This window comes from Penicillium cinerascens (assembly GCF_028974065.1).
Source record: "Penicillium cinerascens strain IBT 15544 chromosome Unknown scaffold_4_segment0_segment0, whole genome shotgun sequence".
Classification (NCBI taxonomy): Eukaryota; Fungi; Ascomycota; class Eurotiomycetes; order Eurotiales; family Aspergillaceae; genus Penicillium; species Penicillium cinerascens.
The window spans coordinates 878,113-892,872 of NW_026695297.1; the positions used below are offsets into that span (position 1 = coordinate 878,113).

Below are 14,760 nucleotides of genomic sequence, written 5' to 3' on the forward strand. Positions count from 1 at the left end.
CTGCAATATGGCTTACTATCAACTAGAGAAGAATATGTAAAATCACCGAAGCTCATGAGTCCCCTCAGTATTCATCAACGCCAATGCTATCAAAGTATCAATCGTGTTCTTAGCTTGCCCGCATTTGGTCTCGTGCGTCCTCTGTCATCACAATCCTCTGGAGAAGCAGGAAAGCCCACCTCGAGTTCTTCCATCTCCAGCCTAAGGTGACGCGTTTAACCACTCCAACAAAAAACACAAGAAATTTATCTATTCGATCACGTAACACTATAGGCAAGAACCATTATTATTTGATACAGGGGGGCAAATATTATCATTTTCCAGGCTCCAGGATCAATTTGGAGCGGTGTTAGAAGCAGTTGAGCATCATCGACGAGGGGCCGGAAAGGCGGTGCGCGGGCTGATGTTGCACCATGGCCACCACCGTCGTTCCCGTCCACCAGCAAACCCACCATCCAGCTTGGTATTCAGGGAGAATCACCCGCAGCATTCCACAACTAGACATGGATGAAAGATCCAGTCAAGGGCAGCAGTCTGCAGCTACTCCAGTATACATTCTCCGCGGACATGCAGCTCCAATACACGCTTTGCAAATCTTCTCCCAAAACCTGCGGCTAGTCTCCGGAGACGCCGAAGGCTGGATTGTCATCTGGGACCTAGTCACCAAGCGTCCAGTCACGGTGTGGAAGGCGCACGAGGGCGCAGTACTCGAAGTGAAGGGTTTCCAGGTTGCCTCGGGGGCCTCGGAGATTTATACGTAAGATCACCAATAAGGAACTCTAGGTCCTCTGCTAATTGGATAGTTAGACATGGACGCGACCACAAACTCTGTGTCTGGAAGCTTCGTGCAGAAGACGAGGGGTTCCTTGATAAGACTTTACCGGTTGATGTGACAGCGTCGGATCGTTCAAAAAGTGCTACTCAGCCATGGCTGCTTCATTCCTTGCCTGTCAACGCGCTGAACTTTTGCGCGTTTTCGATGACATTCTTGAATATGCTGAGCAATTCATCTTTACAAGACGCTCCAGAGCCAACAACATCCCGTGTCGTCTTGTTTGCAGTCCCTAATGCTCTTGACTCTGGAGGAATCGACATCTTCCATCTACCATCTGAACGCCGGATTAGCACCATTGCCTCGGATTCATCAACCAAGACTGGCATGGTTATGGCCGTCAATATGTTCGTATCTTCATCTGGAGATGTATACGTTGCATCCGCCTACGAAGACGGTCACGTCATGGTCTTCATGCACAAAGGTCCTCTCACAGCTGCCAGCTTCGAGATCGGCAGCATCGCTTCAAATCCCTGGAAGTGGGACAAACTCTATGCTAGCCGTCCGCATAGCCAACCTGTCCTCTCCCTTGACGTGTCTCCCACGCGCGACTGCTTCATCACGTCTTCTGCCGATGCTCTACTCATCAAGCATCCGATACCCAGCCCAAATTCTCCTGGGTATATTCCTACTGAGAATTATACGGAAGAGAAACCCCTTAAAACGATCAACACGAAACATTCTGGTCAGCAGGGATTGCGCATGCGCAGCGACGGGAAGATCTTTGCGACTGCTGGCTGGGACAGCAGGGTGAGAGTGTACTCGGGCAAGACAATGAAGGAGCTGGCTGTGCTCAAATGGCACAAAGAAGGCTGCTACACTGTCACATTCGGAGATACAGATCCGTTTTCCCAGCCAGCAATTTCTGGCCAATCCCAAGAATTGACGACAAATGAATCGGGCTCGGAGCAAGTTACCCGCGACCAAAGCTTGTCACTCGCGGCCATTCATAACCAACGAAATCAAAAAGTACAACACACGCATTGGCTAGCAGCTGGATCCAAGGATGGAAAGGTTTCATTATGGGATATCTACTGAAAACATGCTAATGCTTTTTTACAATGCATCATCACCTCCAACACAAATCACAAGTCATAATTAAGCCAGGTTGAACTCGTTCGCACCGGCCATGTGCTCCCTCATCTTGGCCCTCATCCTCCGCGCCGCATCGTCAGCATTGCTCGAAGCCGGAACGTCATCAGAGGCACCAGCCTTCCTCTTTTGTCCTGTGCCGCCACGTGCAGCCTTGAAGTCCTTCTTCGTCTCTTGCTGGCTAGTGCGCAGACCGGGAACATTGATCTTGCCAGGTCGATCGCGCAGAGCGAAACTCTTAGCAAGATGTCCAAGGTGAAGGTCCTTGATGTTGAACATGCTCCGCTCGGCGGCAATATGGGTTGCGTACGCACGAATGTGGGACTGAAACGCGCGACGCGCCATTTCGAGATACTTCGGGTTCTCCAGAGCCCAGCGCTCCACATCCATTTGCCAGTCGGTTGTCTTTTCCTCCCAATTTTTGCTCTTGGAGCCATTGGTGCTGCCGAAGCCGCGTTTCAGGATCTCGGTGGCGTCGGTACGCGTGAGTGCTTTGCCTCCGTCGCGGTAGCCGCGCTTGAGGATGTCGACATAGTTCTCTTCACAGCCGGGCTGGAGGAAAATACAGGCACGACCGTCGCGGCCCAAACGGGCGGTACGACCGATGCGATGAGTGTGGTCATCGGAGCTGAAGGCAGGGTCATACTCGATGACTAGATCGACGTTGGGGAGATCCAGACCGCGGGAGGCTACGTCGGTACAGATCATGACTGAAGCATTGGTGCTCTTGGAGAAGGAGTTGAGGGTGGCGGTTCGGACATGTTGAGGAAGGGAGCCGTGGAGTCGGTGTAGGATAACGGGGTTCGATGGGTTGGAAAAGGCTGTACCAGGAGCGATAGTGCCGTGCGGGGAGAGCGCCTCTCGGTCGTCTTTCTTTTCATCGTCGCTCTTCTTCTCCTCGTCTTCTTCCTTTTCGGGAGTATCCTCTCTCCTTTGGCCGTGCTTTTTTGAGAACACTTCGTAGAGGAAATCGACCTCGTCAGCACAGGAAACAAAAACAATAACCTTCATCACAGAGCCCTTCCGAATAAATGTTCTCTTCAAGTATGCGGTCAATGAGACTAGACGCAATTTAGCCGGAACAATCGCGTAGGACTGCTTCAGCTGGGCGGGAACGCGGAAGCCTTCATCTTCGTCCTTTCCATTCTTGTTCTCATCCTCATCCGTTGGGTCTGCCTTGATGTGCACCGCATCCTTCAAACTGATCTCTCCAAGCCGTTGCACATTCATCTTCAGCGTAGCAGAACACAAGACGGTTGTCCTCCGCGTCGGTACACCAGGAATGCGACTGGGACGCTGTCTCGCGTCGAGCTTGCTGACAATACCCTGCAATTCCTCCTCAAATCCAAGTTCCATCAAGCGATCACCTTCATCCAAGACCAACCATCGTACATTACTGACATCCAGCACCTGCGTATTGTCCAGATGATCGGCCAGACGTCCAGGGGTGGCGACAAGAATATTCAATCCTTTCCTCAACCGTGCCTTCTCTGACTTTTTCTTCTCTCCACCGATAACGGTTCCACAGACAAGCCAGTTGGCGCATCGGAGAAGATTCTCCAAGACGACGGAGATCTGCTTGCACAGTTCACGGGTTGGAGCAAGAATAATAGCAAACAATCCACTGTCACGGTGAAGACCCGCCTCCTCTGTCGCTTTCGAGAGAGCCATAATCCGTTGTACGAGCGGCAGAAGATATGCCAGGGTCTTTCCAGAACCAGTCTCAGCCTGAATGAACGCATCGCTTTCCTCTTTCAGCAGCTGTGAAATCGAACTCCTTTGAATAGCCGTAGGCGCCTTCAGCTCGAGTTTCGTGAGAAGATGCGCAGCCAGATTCGGCGACAAGCCCAGGTTCGTAAAAGTGTCAATTCCATCGATAAGGGGGGCGTTCGTCGGCTTCGCATCCTCAACAGGCTCATCATTCTTCGGTTCAAGGGCGTTTTGGGCTTCGGGGTTCTTGGTGAAAAGTGACGAGACGAATTCATTGGGGTTCTTTCTCTGCGGCGGATGTTGCTGGGGTCGAGACCGACGGTCTTCGCCGTGCGCATCGGAGTCGGAAGTTCTTTGTCGCTTTGCAGGTCTTGTAGATGGGACTTGAATGTGATTTGGGTTCTTTGACTCTCTCCGTGTGCTCAAGTCTGCGTTGGGGTTGGGATGATGCTGCGAGCGCTTCTTGGCCGTGAGGCGGTCCCGCCATCTTCCTCCTTTGAACTTTGCCTCGGGCTTGATGACAGATTCGCCGATGGCAAAGTTCAAGAGCATTCCATCGTCGGCCATGGTGAATAATGTTGTTTCCGATCGGGTTGAAATCTGGGAGGAGCACGATCAGAGCTTTGCCGTCGAGACTTTTTCCCGCCAAGCCAAGACCCGCAGGAATTTTTTCGGCCCGAGCCCTACGGTCGAGCCCTACTTACCGCTTTTGAGTGGCAGCAGAAAAAGATCTATTGGGATGCTAACGCTAAAGGATGGTATTTATGTACATAGGGTATGCAGTAACTACTGCTGAGGCTGAAGGATCAGGTTGTCGATCAATCGGACGGGAACCTTGCCACCACCCAGTCCGCACCGCTCGCCATCTCTTGTCTCTTCCAGGGGCGCCATCTTCAGAGCCGCGCTCAGGACAGCTCCCCTAGAACGATCGACGAGATCCAGCTCGTCCAAAGTATCCGGGTCGGCAAGAGAGATGTAGTCCGCCTCGAACAACGCCCTCTCTGAGGGGGAGAGGGCTTGTTGCTCGGCGAGCACCCGGTCTGTGACACTTCGAGCAGCTCCCAAAATGTCTGCACGGGAAGTCTTTCCGGACCGGTACACTTCTTCGGCAGCTTTCAAAGCCTTATAAAGTGTAAGGCCGACGGCGCGTCTCCGGTCGCCAAGGTAGACATTGCGCGAGCTCAGTGCTAGCCCGTCGGCTTCGCGAGACGTACTCACAATCCGCACCTCGGTGCCAACGTGGAGATCCTGAACCATCCTCTTGATAATGATTGTCTGTTGGACATCTTTTTGGCCAAAGTAAACACGATCGGGGGTCGTGATATTGAAAAGCTTCATGCAGACGGTTGCAACGCCACGGAAGAAAACGGGACGAGAGCCTCCTTCCAATTTCTTGGAAAGAGGGGTTATGGTAACGAAGGAGCCATTGCCATCGACTTCAGACGAGGGAGGCAGAGTAGGGTACATGACCTTCGCTGTGGGGGCGAAGATGGCCGAAATGCGTCCTGTGGTTGTCTCGGAGCTAGCTGCCGCGGCCGCGTTAGCCAGCTCTTCGTTCAACTTCTCCAGCTTTTCCATATCAGCATCCCAGGTACGTGGGTAGCTCGAAAGATCCTCGTTCACCCCGAACTGAGTGGGGTTCACAAAGATGCTGACGAAAATGTCGGTGTTCTCGCGGGCAGCTTCTCGAATCAACGAAAGGTGACCTTCATGAAGAGCACCCATCGTGGGCACAAATCCTACACTACGGTCATTTTTTAGCAATTGCCGGCGCAATTGGCGCACTTGAGGGACATCGCGGAAGACTGGGAAGGACGAGGGTTGACGAGCAGATCGCACAGCGGAAGAAGCGGCGTCAATCAGCAGAGACGAAGCCGCGGCTAAGGAGGGAGCAGGTGGTGAGTATGCATCGAATACAACAAGCCTAAGCTAGGTGCAACATACTAGAGAAGGACCGCACGCCGGTCACTAGACGAGACATGGTGGTTAATGACATTCAAAAGAAGCTTAACCTTTTTTGCGCCGACGGTTTCCGCTCTTCACGTGACCTAACGCCTCGGCTGTCTGGGGAAACCCGTGATTCCGAGTCCGGGGGACGATCCTCGTTTCGTTGGGAATGGGAGCTATGGCCCTTGTCCCGCACTTCTTGTCTGGTAGATCTGGTGAATTCCAATGCGCCATATATCTAATGCTTCCTTTCTGTCCATAACCTGATCCCCCAGGACCTTCCTCATCACATTGCGCCCATAATGCCACCTCCGAAGCCGGTCCCCAGCGACGAGCCCTCGGCTCCGGACCTGGAGATTGTTGGCAAACAGGTCACCATCCACCCGTCCGGCTTCACGGGCGGTCCTGAAGCAGCAGATGGCGCGACCACGGAGCGTAACCTCATCCACAACTACAGCCGCTTCCGCCAAAGTCCCCTCGATTTCCTCCGCGAAGTGAGTCTGTACATGTCAGGCACAGGCTGGCGCGCATACGACGATGTGATCGGCCAGCCGGTCTTCTACTCGGGATTCTCCGAGAAAATCAAATCGACAATCTTGGCCAGTCCGATGCTGCAAAGTAAAGTGCGAGAACTGGCGAGCACTCGGCTTGCAGTTGAGGAAAAGGAAGGACTAGTAGAGATCAAGGAAGGCGCCACATTCGACCAGAAACGAGCTCGACGCCGACATGAGATTGAAACTGGGCTCAGAGAAGTGGTAGACAACATGATGGATAACATGATTTGCAAGATGGAAAGCAAGTCGTTTATTCGGGGCGCGTACTATATGTGCACCCAACTTTTGACTCGTGCCTACCACCAAGGTATTCATGTTTCCAGTGAAGAAGTCTTGCGTTTGCGGTCAGTCGCCGAGGAGGCATCCAAGAAGAAGCAGTCGATTGTCTTTTTGCCCTGCCACAAGTCCCATGTGGATTATGTCTCCCTACAGGTCCTTTGCTACCGTCTGGGCATTGGTCTGCCCGTTGTCGTCGCAGGCGATAACTTGAACATTCCTCTTCTGGGGCCCTTTTTGCAGCATGCAGGTAAATCAAGTTCCTGTCAACTCATACCTCGGTGTTCAAACTGACACCCTCATAGGTGCTATGTGGATCCGGCGCAGTTTTGGAAATGACCCGCTGTATCATACTGTTGTGCAAGCTTACATCGACTCAATTCTCCAGGAGGGTTACAACTTCGAATGCTTCATTGAAGGCGGTCGTTCCCGGACCGGAAAACTGCTCTCCCCCAAATTTGGAATTCTGAACTTCATCGTTGACAGTGTTCTGTCCGGCCGGGTTGAAGACACAATAATTTGCCCCGTCAGCACTCAGTATGACAAGGTCATTGAGACAGAGTATGTAACCCGATGTGCAGACCACTTGACTCTCATTCTAATTCATCTTTAGATCCTACATCAGTGAACTTTTGGGTCAGCCTAAGGCGAAGGAAAACCTGGCCGATCTTCTTTCCTCGTCTTCAGTCTTGTCCCTGCAGCTGGGACGAGTAGATGTCCGGTTCCATCAACCCTGGAGTCTCCGGGAATTCCTCACTCAGCAGCTGACGCGTCTCAATTGCTCTCACCTGGGTACCGCCCAGAAACTTGCCATGTCTGAACGTGGCCGAATCCTTAGAACGTTGGGATATCGGGTCTTGTCCGAAATCAACGATGTCTCTGTTATGATGCCAACCGCCCTCGTGGGAACAGTACTTCTGACGCTCCGTGGTCGTGGAGTTGGAAAAGCCGAGTTGGTGCGACGCTTGGACTGGCTTTGTGAGCGTGTTCGTGCCAAGGGCGGTCGAGTTGCTCACTTCTACCGCTCACCTACCGAGATGGTGGTTGACCGTGCCTTGGAAGTCATGGGGCCAAAGCTGGTGGGTGTAATCTCAGGCTTGGTGGAACCGACCTACTATGCCGTCGATCGCTTCCAGCTGTCTTTCTATCGAAACATGACCATCCATCTCTTCATCACCGAGGCACTGGTTTCTGTTGCGATGTACACAAAGATCAAGCAAGGTGGCGGCCCTACCAACCAACGGATTGCCTACGATGCTCTGACGAACCAGGTCTCCTTCCTTTCTCAGGCATGTTTTTTCCCACGTGAACTCTTTATTTGGGTGTAACTAATAGTTTGCAGCTCTTCCGTGGCGAGTTCATTTTCCCGCCTGAAGGTCTGGCCGTTAATATGGAAAACACCTTGCGTGGCTTGGAGACAGACGACGTGATCAAGATCACTCGTGACAGCACCGGCACGCCACAGTATGTTGAACTCAGCGACACTGAGCGCAGCTGTGGTCGTGAAAACTATGATTTCTACTGCTTCCTCATCTGGCCCTTCATCGAATCATCGTGGCTCGGTGCGGTGTCTCTTCTCGGACTTACTCCGCCTCTCGATGGATCGCAAGATATCTGGCTTGACAACAAGAAGGCTCTGGATAGTGCTCAGCTTGTAAGTGCCCGTCTTTTGTCAAATATGGGGCGCATCTTGACCGATGACTAACGTCTTGCAGCTTGGAAAAACGTTGTATCATCAGGGTGATCTCTCGTACTTCGAAGCTGTCAACAAGGAGACCCTGAAGAACTCCTACCAGCGCTTTGAGGAAGAGGGTATTATCCTCGTTGCCAAAGACAAGGAATCCCGGGCCGGACCATCTCTCAGGCTTGCGCCGGATTGGACACCGGAGAGAGACCCTACATCGGGCAAGGTCCTGCCTCAAGGACGCCTGTGGGACTTCACTGAGTTGATCGCTCAGTCCCGCCGTGAAGGGTGAGTAATTTGGCAAAGAACATGTTTTGGATGTTGGCTAATAATTGATGAAGTAAAAACCGTCGTGACGGTGCAACTGTCTCCTCACGGGTCCTGACCATGTCGGACAATGTCGGCCGTGAACTCTTCTACAATGCGGCAGCCCCTGCACCTGCGGATGTTGTCTCCAAGCAGAGACGACGCCAGGCTATTGCGACCGACTCCAAGCTATAACCCCTATCATGATCTGCTGCAAATACGAATTCGGGAGTTTATTTATTACTGTTTCCATTTGGTTCGGCTTTGTTTGATCCCTGTTATTTGAACGCGACGGTCGCGCCTTGTGCATAATACAATACCCCCACGTCGTCGAATCGGTCAACCTGTTGTGGCTTCTTGTACATAAACATCACACCCATACCATACATATGGATGAATTGTTGCCAGCACGGACCCGAACTTGGATTCTGGCTTCTTATATACATCTTATCCCTTAGCCGAGCAAATCCTCACTTCTCATTTGACATAACTTGAATTAGTCACTATGATGCTCTCAGCAACCCTGGCCAGCAGTGACAGGCTCAGATCTTGTGCCATCACCCACGCCACCTACAGCTTCCACAACCACCGAATCGCCATCCGAAATTCCATCCACTATAACAGTAGTCTCAAACCCATTCCGCAAGGCAGTCTTGCTAACCTTGGATCCAGAATAGACCTTCCACGACTGCACATCCGTAGCTCCATTCCAACTCACATAGACAGCCGTCTTCCCACCCTTACTACCAGGACACGCCAAAACATCAGGCTTCGTAGACGGACACCCAACCCAGGGATACCGGTACGTGCGATAAGTCTGCATGGTGTTGTCATATCCGAAACGAGCCCGCATCACAATAGTACCATTCTCATCATACTCTTCAATCTTGGGAGTTGCGCCATGATCCTGCAAGATGTGTCCGTTTCCAAGAAGCTGGTAGCTACCCTGAGACTCGGCGTATACGGGCTCTGCAGCATCCCACATTCGATTAACGAGCGTAACCTCTTTCGAGCCTTGTAGCTCGACGTCCAGTACCAGGCCCGTGGTGAGTGACGTATGGCCGGTGAACTCGGTATTGTCGTTGTTGTGCATACTCAGTGTTACACGCTCAGGACTTTGCGACTCGAAGCGCACATCGTGCTGGTAACAGAAGCTCGTTCCGAGCCCCAGTGTAAAGTCGCCACCGGTTCGGCCCTATATGTTTTTATTAGTGTCTCGTACATCTAGTGCCTTGGTAGATCCAACTCACATGCAAATGCCAGATAACCGTTCCATTGGGAGCAATGAAGAAAACACTACACATGTACCGCGACGATACTAGGTAGTTATCGCCGTACTTGTCGATGGAATTCAGATGCGGGTACCCAAACGGATATGTCGAATTGACACCCGAACCCCCGGAGCCGTGAAGCGGAGCACGAACATCACTCAGAGGAACCTGATTTATATGCTCATGGGCACTCCATCTGAAAAGGATCTCGTTGGTTGCGATATCAATCTCATAGACAAGCCCATCCTGGATCCAGCCATCCTTGGGCCCGCCAATAGAGCTCAAATCGGCCTGAGTAACATTCACCGCGGTGACGAGAATGTTGCCGTTGTCGGTAATCTGGCTCTCGTGGATATCAATGCAAGAGTTGAATGTCATTGGCTCAAACACGGTGTGGAAATTCTGCTCCTTGCAATCAATTGTGACGCGGTGGATCTCATCGTACGAGCTGTTTAAGATGCTGATGTGGCCAAATCCGAATCCATCACCAACATATCCGGCCCAGTAGGCGATTACCGGCTCTCCGTTTAGTATTTGTGGTTGTAGTGCCGAGTAGTTTCCATTGGCGCCTTGCCATACTAGTTGGCCGTCGTCTGAGTAGATCGCTGGGTAGCCGGTTCCTCGGATTATATCTTCTGGGGAGAGGAACAAGAATCCTGGTTCCGTTTGGCCCATTTTCGTGACGTTCATGAATGGAGTCTGGATTGAGGAGCTCTTGTAGCTTTGCTGGGGCCATAATGCATCATCGGAAGATTGCGCGGCAGTCACACTGAGCAGGCTTGGAATGAATGCAAGTGCCTGAGGAAGGCGGCTCATGATAGAGCGGCCCATTCTCACGTTCACGGGTAGGGAGTTAGGTCTTTGCCTGTGTTGTGCTAGAGCCCTATTGTGGTAGGCTCATCTTTGGGGTGGCAATCTGTGAATTTATACTACTTCAATCATCATGCTCCCCTGTGAAGACTCGATGTGGAACCTAATATCCCCGCATCTTGCCCATCGAAAGGCAAGGTTGAGGTGAATTCCTTCGGCAGTCATAGTTCCTCAACGAACCGATGGGATATCCGATGGGATATCCGGTGTTCAGGTCATTTGAACGCGGAAGGTATCCGGGCATGGTCCCCACAATATTCACTTCGTTGCCCTGAATGGGCAATTGCATGTCCCTTAACCTGTCAAATCAAGCTATTGCTTGTCCAGCCGTAGATTGAACTATATTAGCTGAGAGACGCGAAGGGACTGGCTGTTTAGAGGGACCCGGCAAGTCTAATACAAGCAAAGGAAGAGCAAAGTTATCCATCTCAATGTACAATTGGAGTGTACAATTGGAGTGTACAATTGGACGCGAGCGTGATGTCATTCGGCAAGCTTTAGAAAAGAGAAACAGCACTTCTTCAGAGAACGGAATTATCCCTTGGGTGTTTGCCGACAACGCGGGATTACTTTCAGTGCTCTGACAACATCACGAAGTCAATTTCTCCGATCGATGGCAGTCTTCGTGTTGGTAAATATTAACGGTCCACTCAAGATCATTGTGGATGAGACAATTGTTGTCGATCCTCCACGGATTCCCACTATTTGCCGATGTAATCTGGGGTATGTGCATGGCAAGATGTCAAGGGTTCGGGGCCACTCGGCGGCCAGCTGAGGGGACAGGTCGTTTAACGATGACATCGCGCGGAACTTGTTGCTGTTGGCTAAAGTTCTCAACGATGCTATTCTGCTTTCCCTGTTTGGGTCCAGGGCGAGTTCATGGCAGGGTGTTCATGGTTCTCCGCGTCGAGGCTAAAGCTTGCCCAGCAGGTCAACGCTAGGGAAGTAAGTACCCACCAGGGATACTGCCGATGGGGTCTTCTTGTAGGGTTTGAGCAATGATAATCGTTGAAAGGGGCTCGTTTAATTATCGGAGGTAATCGGCAATGTTGTCGGCAGTTCATCTCCGGGCTAGTGACGTATTGGTACAGATGGGCAGATCATAGTTCCAAGTGATTTTCCGCGCGTTTCAGCACAGATGCCTTGTCAAAGTCAGGAACTTAAGCGACAGCCTTTTGCAAGGTGGAAAAACAAAGTTCGACCCCTCAAAACAAGAGGCCTGAACCATCAAAGCTTCATCATGCGTCCTCTATTGTAGGCTTCAATGCGGAAGATCGCCGCACGCCCTTGAGCTTTGCAGAGCTACTCGGGTATGGCTTCCGGGATGGGATTTTCAAACCCGAAAGCTCAAAAGACCAGATATTTATCGAAACTGGTTGCAGTTGGCTATCCGTGGCCTTGCAATGACCCTCTCAGAAGGATGCCATGAAATGGGTCCAACGCGCTGTCTAACAGCCGCCATGCACATGTGCAAGTAATAACACGCATCCAACTTTTACTTTTACGTGCAGTAAATCTAGCTCCCAGCCCATGATATCCATTCACCAGCACGCAAATCAAAAGACCCACCAAGAACATTTCCTTACATAAGCTCGATACAGATAAGAGGAGTCTAAACCCCAGAAGGATGCAGGATCCGGAGGTACATGAATGATTGGAGGTAATTGGATCGGCTTATCTTGCATCCCGGAGCAGCTCGCATCCTTATCAATCACGCCCTTCTTTATCGGAGATGACAGCGATGTCGCCAGCATGCTTTATCAAGGGCTTAGCCAAGATGCCGTAGATCGGTTTTCTATGCTTGTGTTTCAGGCCCAGATGCGCGTTGCGGAGGTCTTGGCCGTTCGGGTGTAGATAAGGATCCTTGAATTTCGGGCGATTGGTTGATGGCATTTCTTGGATGGGTGACAAGAATGTTCCTGGGTATATGACTCTGGGGGTTTATCGTGGGTCGCTAGCTCTCACTTGGATAACTTTTTCTCTTCGCGTTCAGGCTCTTGTATTGAGTAGTCTTGCTTCATATCCCGGCGACGAACATTGAGTATTTCCAACTGGACTAAGTCAGGGGCCATGGCCGACGCGGTATGTTCAATGTCACAAAATCGAAATCAAACCATGATATCTCACCGCTGTCGTTTGTATACTGATTCTGGAAAAAGCCAGTATACAATGCCTCCGCCCCGAGCGGTGGAAATCCACTCAAGATTGACGTGAACGCTCAATATGTGGGCTACGAGTGGAACTACACATATATTATGTTCTGTGGTTTTATTGTCTGGCTGATCATTCCTGGTATCGGCCTACTATACAGTGGCTTGGCGCGAAGGAAGTCGGCATTGGCATTGCTTTTCCAATCGCTCATGATCGTTGCCGTGTATGCTTGCACCTGGGCCAGAAGACAAACACTTGGAATGGTGTCACTGACCAGCTTTCCTTAGGACGACTTTTCAATGGATATTTTGGGGCTATTCTCTAGCTTATTCTCGCGATGCAGGCCCTTTCATTGGCACTTTGAAGAACTTCGGATTGAAAGATGTGATGGCAGCGCCGTCGCCAAGCTCTGCGGTTCTGCCGGAGATCGTGTTCTGTTTCTACCAGCTGCTCTTTTGCGCATGCACGGTAAGATGAAACAACCCATACGAATCTGGCAACTGAATTAACAAGACTGGAATTAGGTGATGATAGTAGTCGGCGGGGCATTTGAGCGAGGGAACATGCTTCCATCCCTCATCTTTAGCTTCTGCTGGGCGACCGTGGTCTACTGTCCTGTCGCCTGCTGGACATGGAACAGCAATGGCTGGTTATACAACCTTCCCGCGCTGGACTTTGCCGGTGGCGGCCCGGTGCATATCGCATCGGGCTGGTCTGCCCTTGCATATGCTCTGGTTCTCGGGAAACGCAAGAACCTTCACGAGCCCTCGCATGGTAAACCTCATAATACCACGTTGGTATTCCTTGGAACGACGCTTATTTGGTTTGGATGGTTCGGATTCAATGTATGTCTTGTCTCATGTTCACTTCGCCGTTGCGATAAGTCTAACCATCTACAGGGCGGGTCGGCTCTTAATGCTAGTGTGAGAGCTATGTTGGCTGCATTCAACACCAACACGGCTGCTTGTATGGGAGTATTGGGGTGGGTGTTAGTGGACTCGATCAAGCATCAGGGAAAGTTCTCCGTAGTGGGCGCCTGTGAGGGAGCCATTGCGGGATTGGTGGGCATTACCCCAGCCGCCGGATTTGTCTCCGTGTGGCTTGCGGCATGCATTGGGTTCCTTACGAGTATCGTATGCGCGCTGCTCCAGGACGTCAATAATTGGATGCGCATCGACGAGGGGATGGACGTGTTTAAGCTACATGGTATTGGGGGGATGGTCGGGGCGTTTTTAACCGGCGTCTTCGCGTCGCAATCGGTTGCAGCGCTGGATGGCGCGACCGAAGCCACCGGTGGTATTGACGGTAATGGGATGCAGGTCGGGAAACAATTGGCGGAAGTGTGCGCCATCTCTGCGTACTCTTTCATCGTGTCTTGCATCTTGCTTTACATCCTGAAATGGATCCCCGGCATGCAATTACGAGTTCATGAGGAGGCGGAGATCATTGGGTTGGACAGGGCACAGTTCGTGGATGAACAGATCGGCGAGCGGGTTGTTCTTGACGATCTCTTGGTGTCGTCCTCACCGGCGAATTCAAGTATGGCGAATAGGAACTCCGGGGGGATGTCGGTAGGGTCCAAAGAGATCAAGATGTGAGAGGGTCCAGGTCCAGGTGTACTGTACATAGATAGATACTGTAGATAGTTTGGCAGGCCGCGTACCATGTCACATCCCGAAAGAGTAGGAATGCGAACAGATCACTGCCGACGTTGACTCGCGTCAAATCAATTCCAAAAGGCTGAAAGGTGGGGTTTGCGTGGCGACCGATGATCGAGGGAGCAAAGACCCTGAAACTGAGTCCGGAGCAATCAAAATCAAACGAGGAGTGGGGTCGGCTTCAACGTCTTGCGCGGCCTGTCATCCTGCGCAGTACTGTGGTACAGTAACTGAACCTCTGCAATGTAATCAGCCCCGCGTTCTTTTCAGACATGCCAAGGGAGCGGTTATGTAGTCCTGGCGTATTGGGGATGAGGGAAGTTGGTCGGGGCAGGCATGAGCTGACGTACACTGGCGCACCCGTCTTCCATGCCCCTGCTCGGGCGGGCCTAGGGCGGGCGGTGGCGTT

The 14,760-nt window shown here is 51.7% G+C and overlaps 6 protein-coding genes across 6 annotated transcripts; 3 read left to right on the forward strand and 3 right to left on the reverse strand.

Annotated features, from left to right (window-relative positions):
* Nucleotides 1-503: 503 nt before the first annotated feature.
* N7498_008289 (WD40 repeat domain-containing protein) lies at nt 504-1,870 on the forward strand (the record flags this gene model as incomplete). Its single annotated transcript, XM_058455351.1, has 2 exons — nt 504-757; nt 808-1,870. The coding sequence occupies 2 exons, from the start codon at nt 504-506 to the stop codon at nt 1,868-1,870; spliced, it is 1,317 nt and encodes a 438-aa protein (XP_058305339.1).
* Nucleotides 1,871-1,930: 60 nt separating this feature from the next.
* dbp7 (putative ATP-dependent RNA helicase) lies at nt 1,931-4,201 on the reverse strand (the record flags this gene model as incomplete). The annotated part of the gene is made up of 1 exon (XM_058455352.1): nt 1,931-4,201. The coding sequence occupies one exon, from the start codon at nt 4,199-4,201 to the stop codon at nt 1,931-1,933; it is 2,271 nt and encodes a 756-aa protein (XP_058305340.1).
* Nucleotides 4,202-4,420: 219 nt separating this feature from the next.
* Nucleotides 4,421-5,615, reverse strand: N7498_008291 (pantoate--beta-alanine ligase PAN6; the record flags this gene model as incomplete). Its single annotated transcript, XM_058455353.1, has 2 exons — nt 4,421-5,514; nt 5,579-5,615. The coding sequence occupies 2 exons, from the start codon at nt 5,613-5,615 to the stop codon at nt 4,421-4,423; spliced, it is 1,131 nt and encodes a 376-aa protein (XP_058305341.1).
* A 268-nt stretch (nt 5,616-5,883) lies between these two features.
* Nucleotides 5,884-8,607, forward strand: N7498_008292 (lysophospholipid acyltransferase family protein; the record flags this gene model as incomplete). The annotated part of the gene is made up of 6 exons (XM_058455354.1): nt 5,884-6,661; nt 6,717-6,972; nt 7,025-7,700; nt 7,754-8,065; nt 8,127-8,383; nt 8,437-8,607. 6 exons carry the CDS (start codon nt 5,884-5,886, stop codon nt 8,594-8,596), a joined length of 2,439 nt encoding a protein of 812 aa, XP_058305342.1. The 3' UTR covers nt 8,597-8,607.
* Nucleotides 8,608-8,915: 308 nt separating this feature from the next.
* Nucleotides 8,916-10,488, reverse strand: N7498_008293 (arylsulfotransferase family protein; the record flags this gene model as incomplete). The annotated part of the gene is made up of 2 exons (XM_058455355.1): nt 8,916-9,596; nt 9,652-10,488. 2 exons carry the CDS (start codon nt 10,486-10,488, stop codon nt 8,916-8,918), a joined length of 1,518 nt encoding a protein of 505 aa, XP_058305343.1.
* Nucleotides 10,489-12,612: 2,124 nt separating this feature from the next.
* N7498_008294 (ammonium transporter) lies at nt 12,613-14,291 on the forward strand (the record flags this gene model as incomplete). Its single annotated transcript, XM_058455356.1, has 5 exons — nt 12,613-12,624; nt 12,702-12,916; nt 12,981-13,161; nt 13,218-13,538; nt 13,593-14,291. The coding sequence occupies 5 exons, from the start codon at nt 12,613-12,615 to the stop codon at nt 14,289-14,291; spliced, it is 1,428 nt and encodes a 475-aa protein (XP_058305344.1).
* Nucleotides 14,292-14,760: the final 469 nt, after the last annotated feature.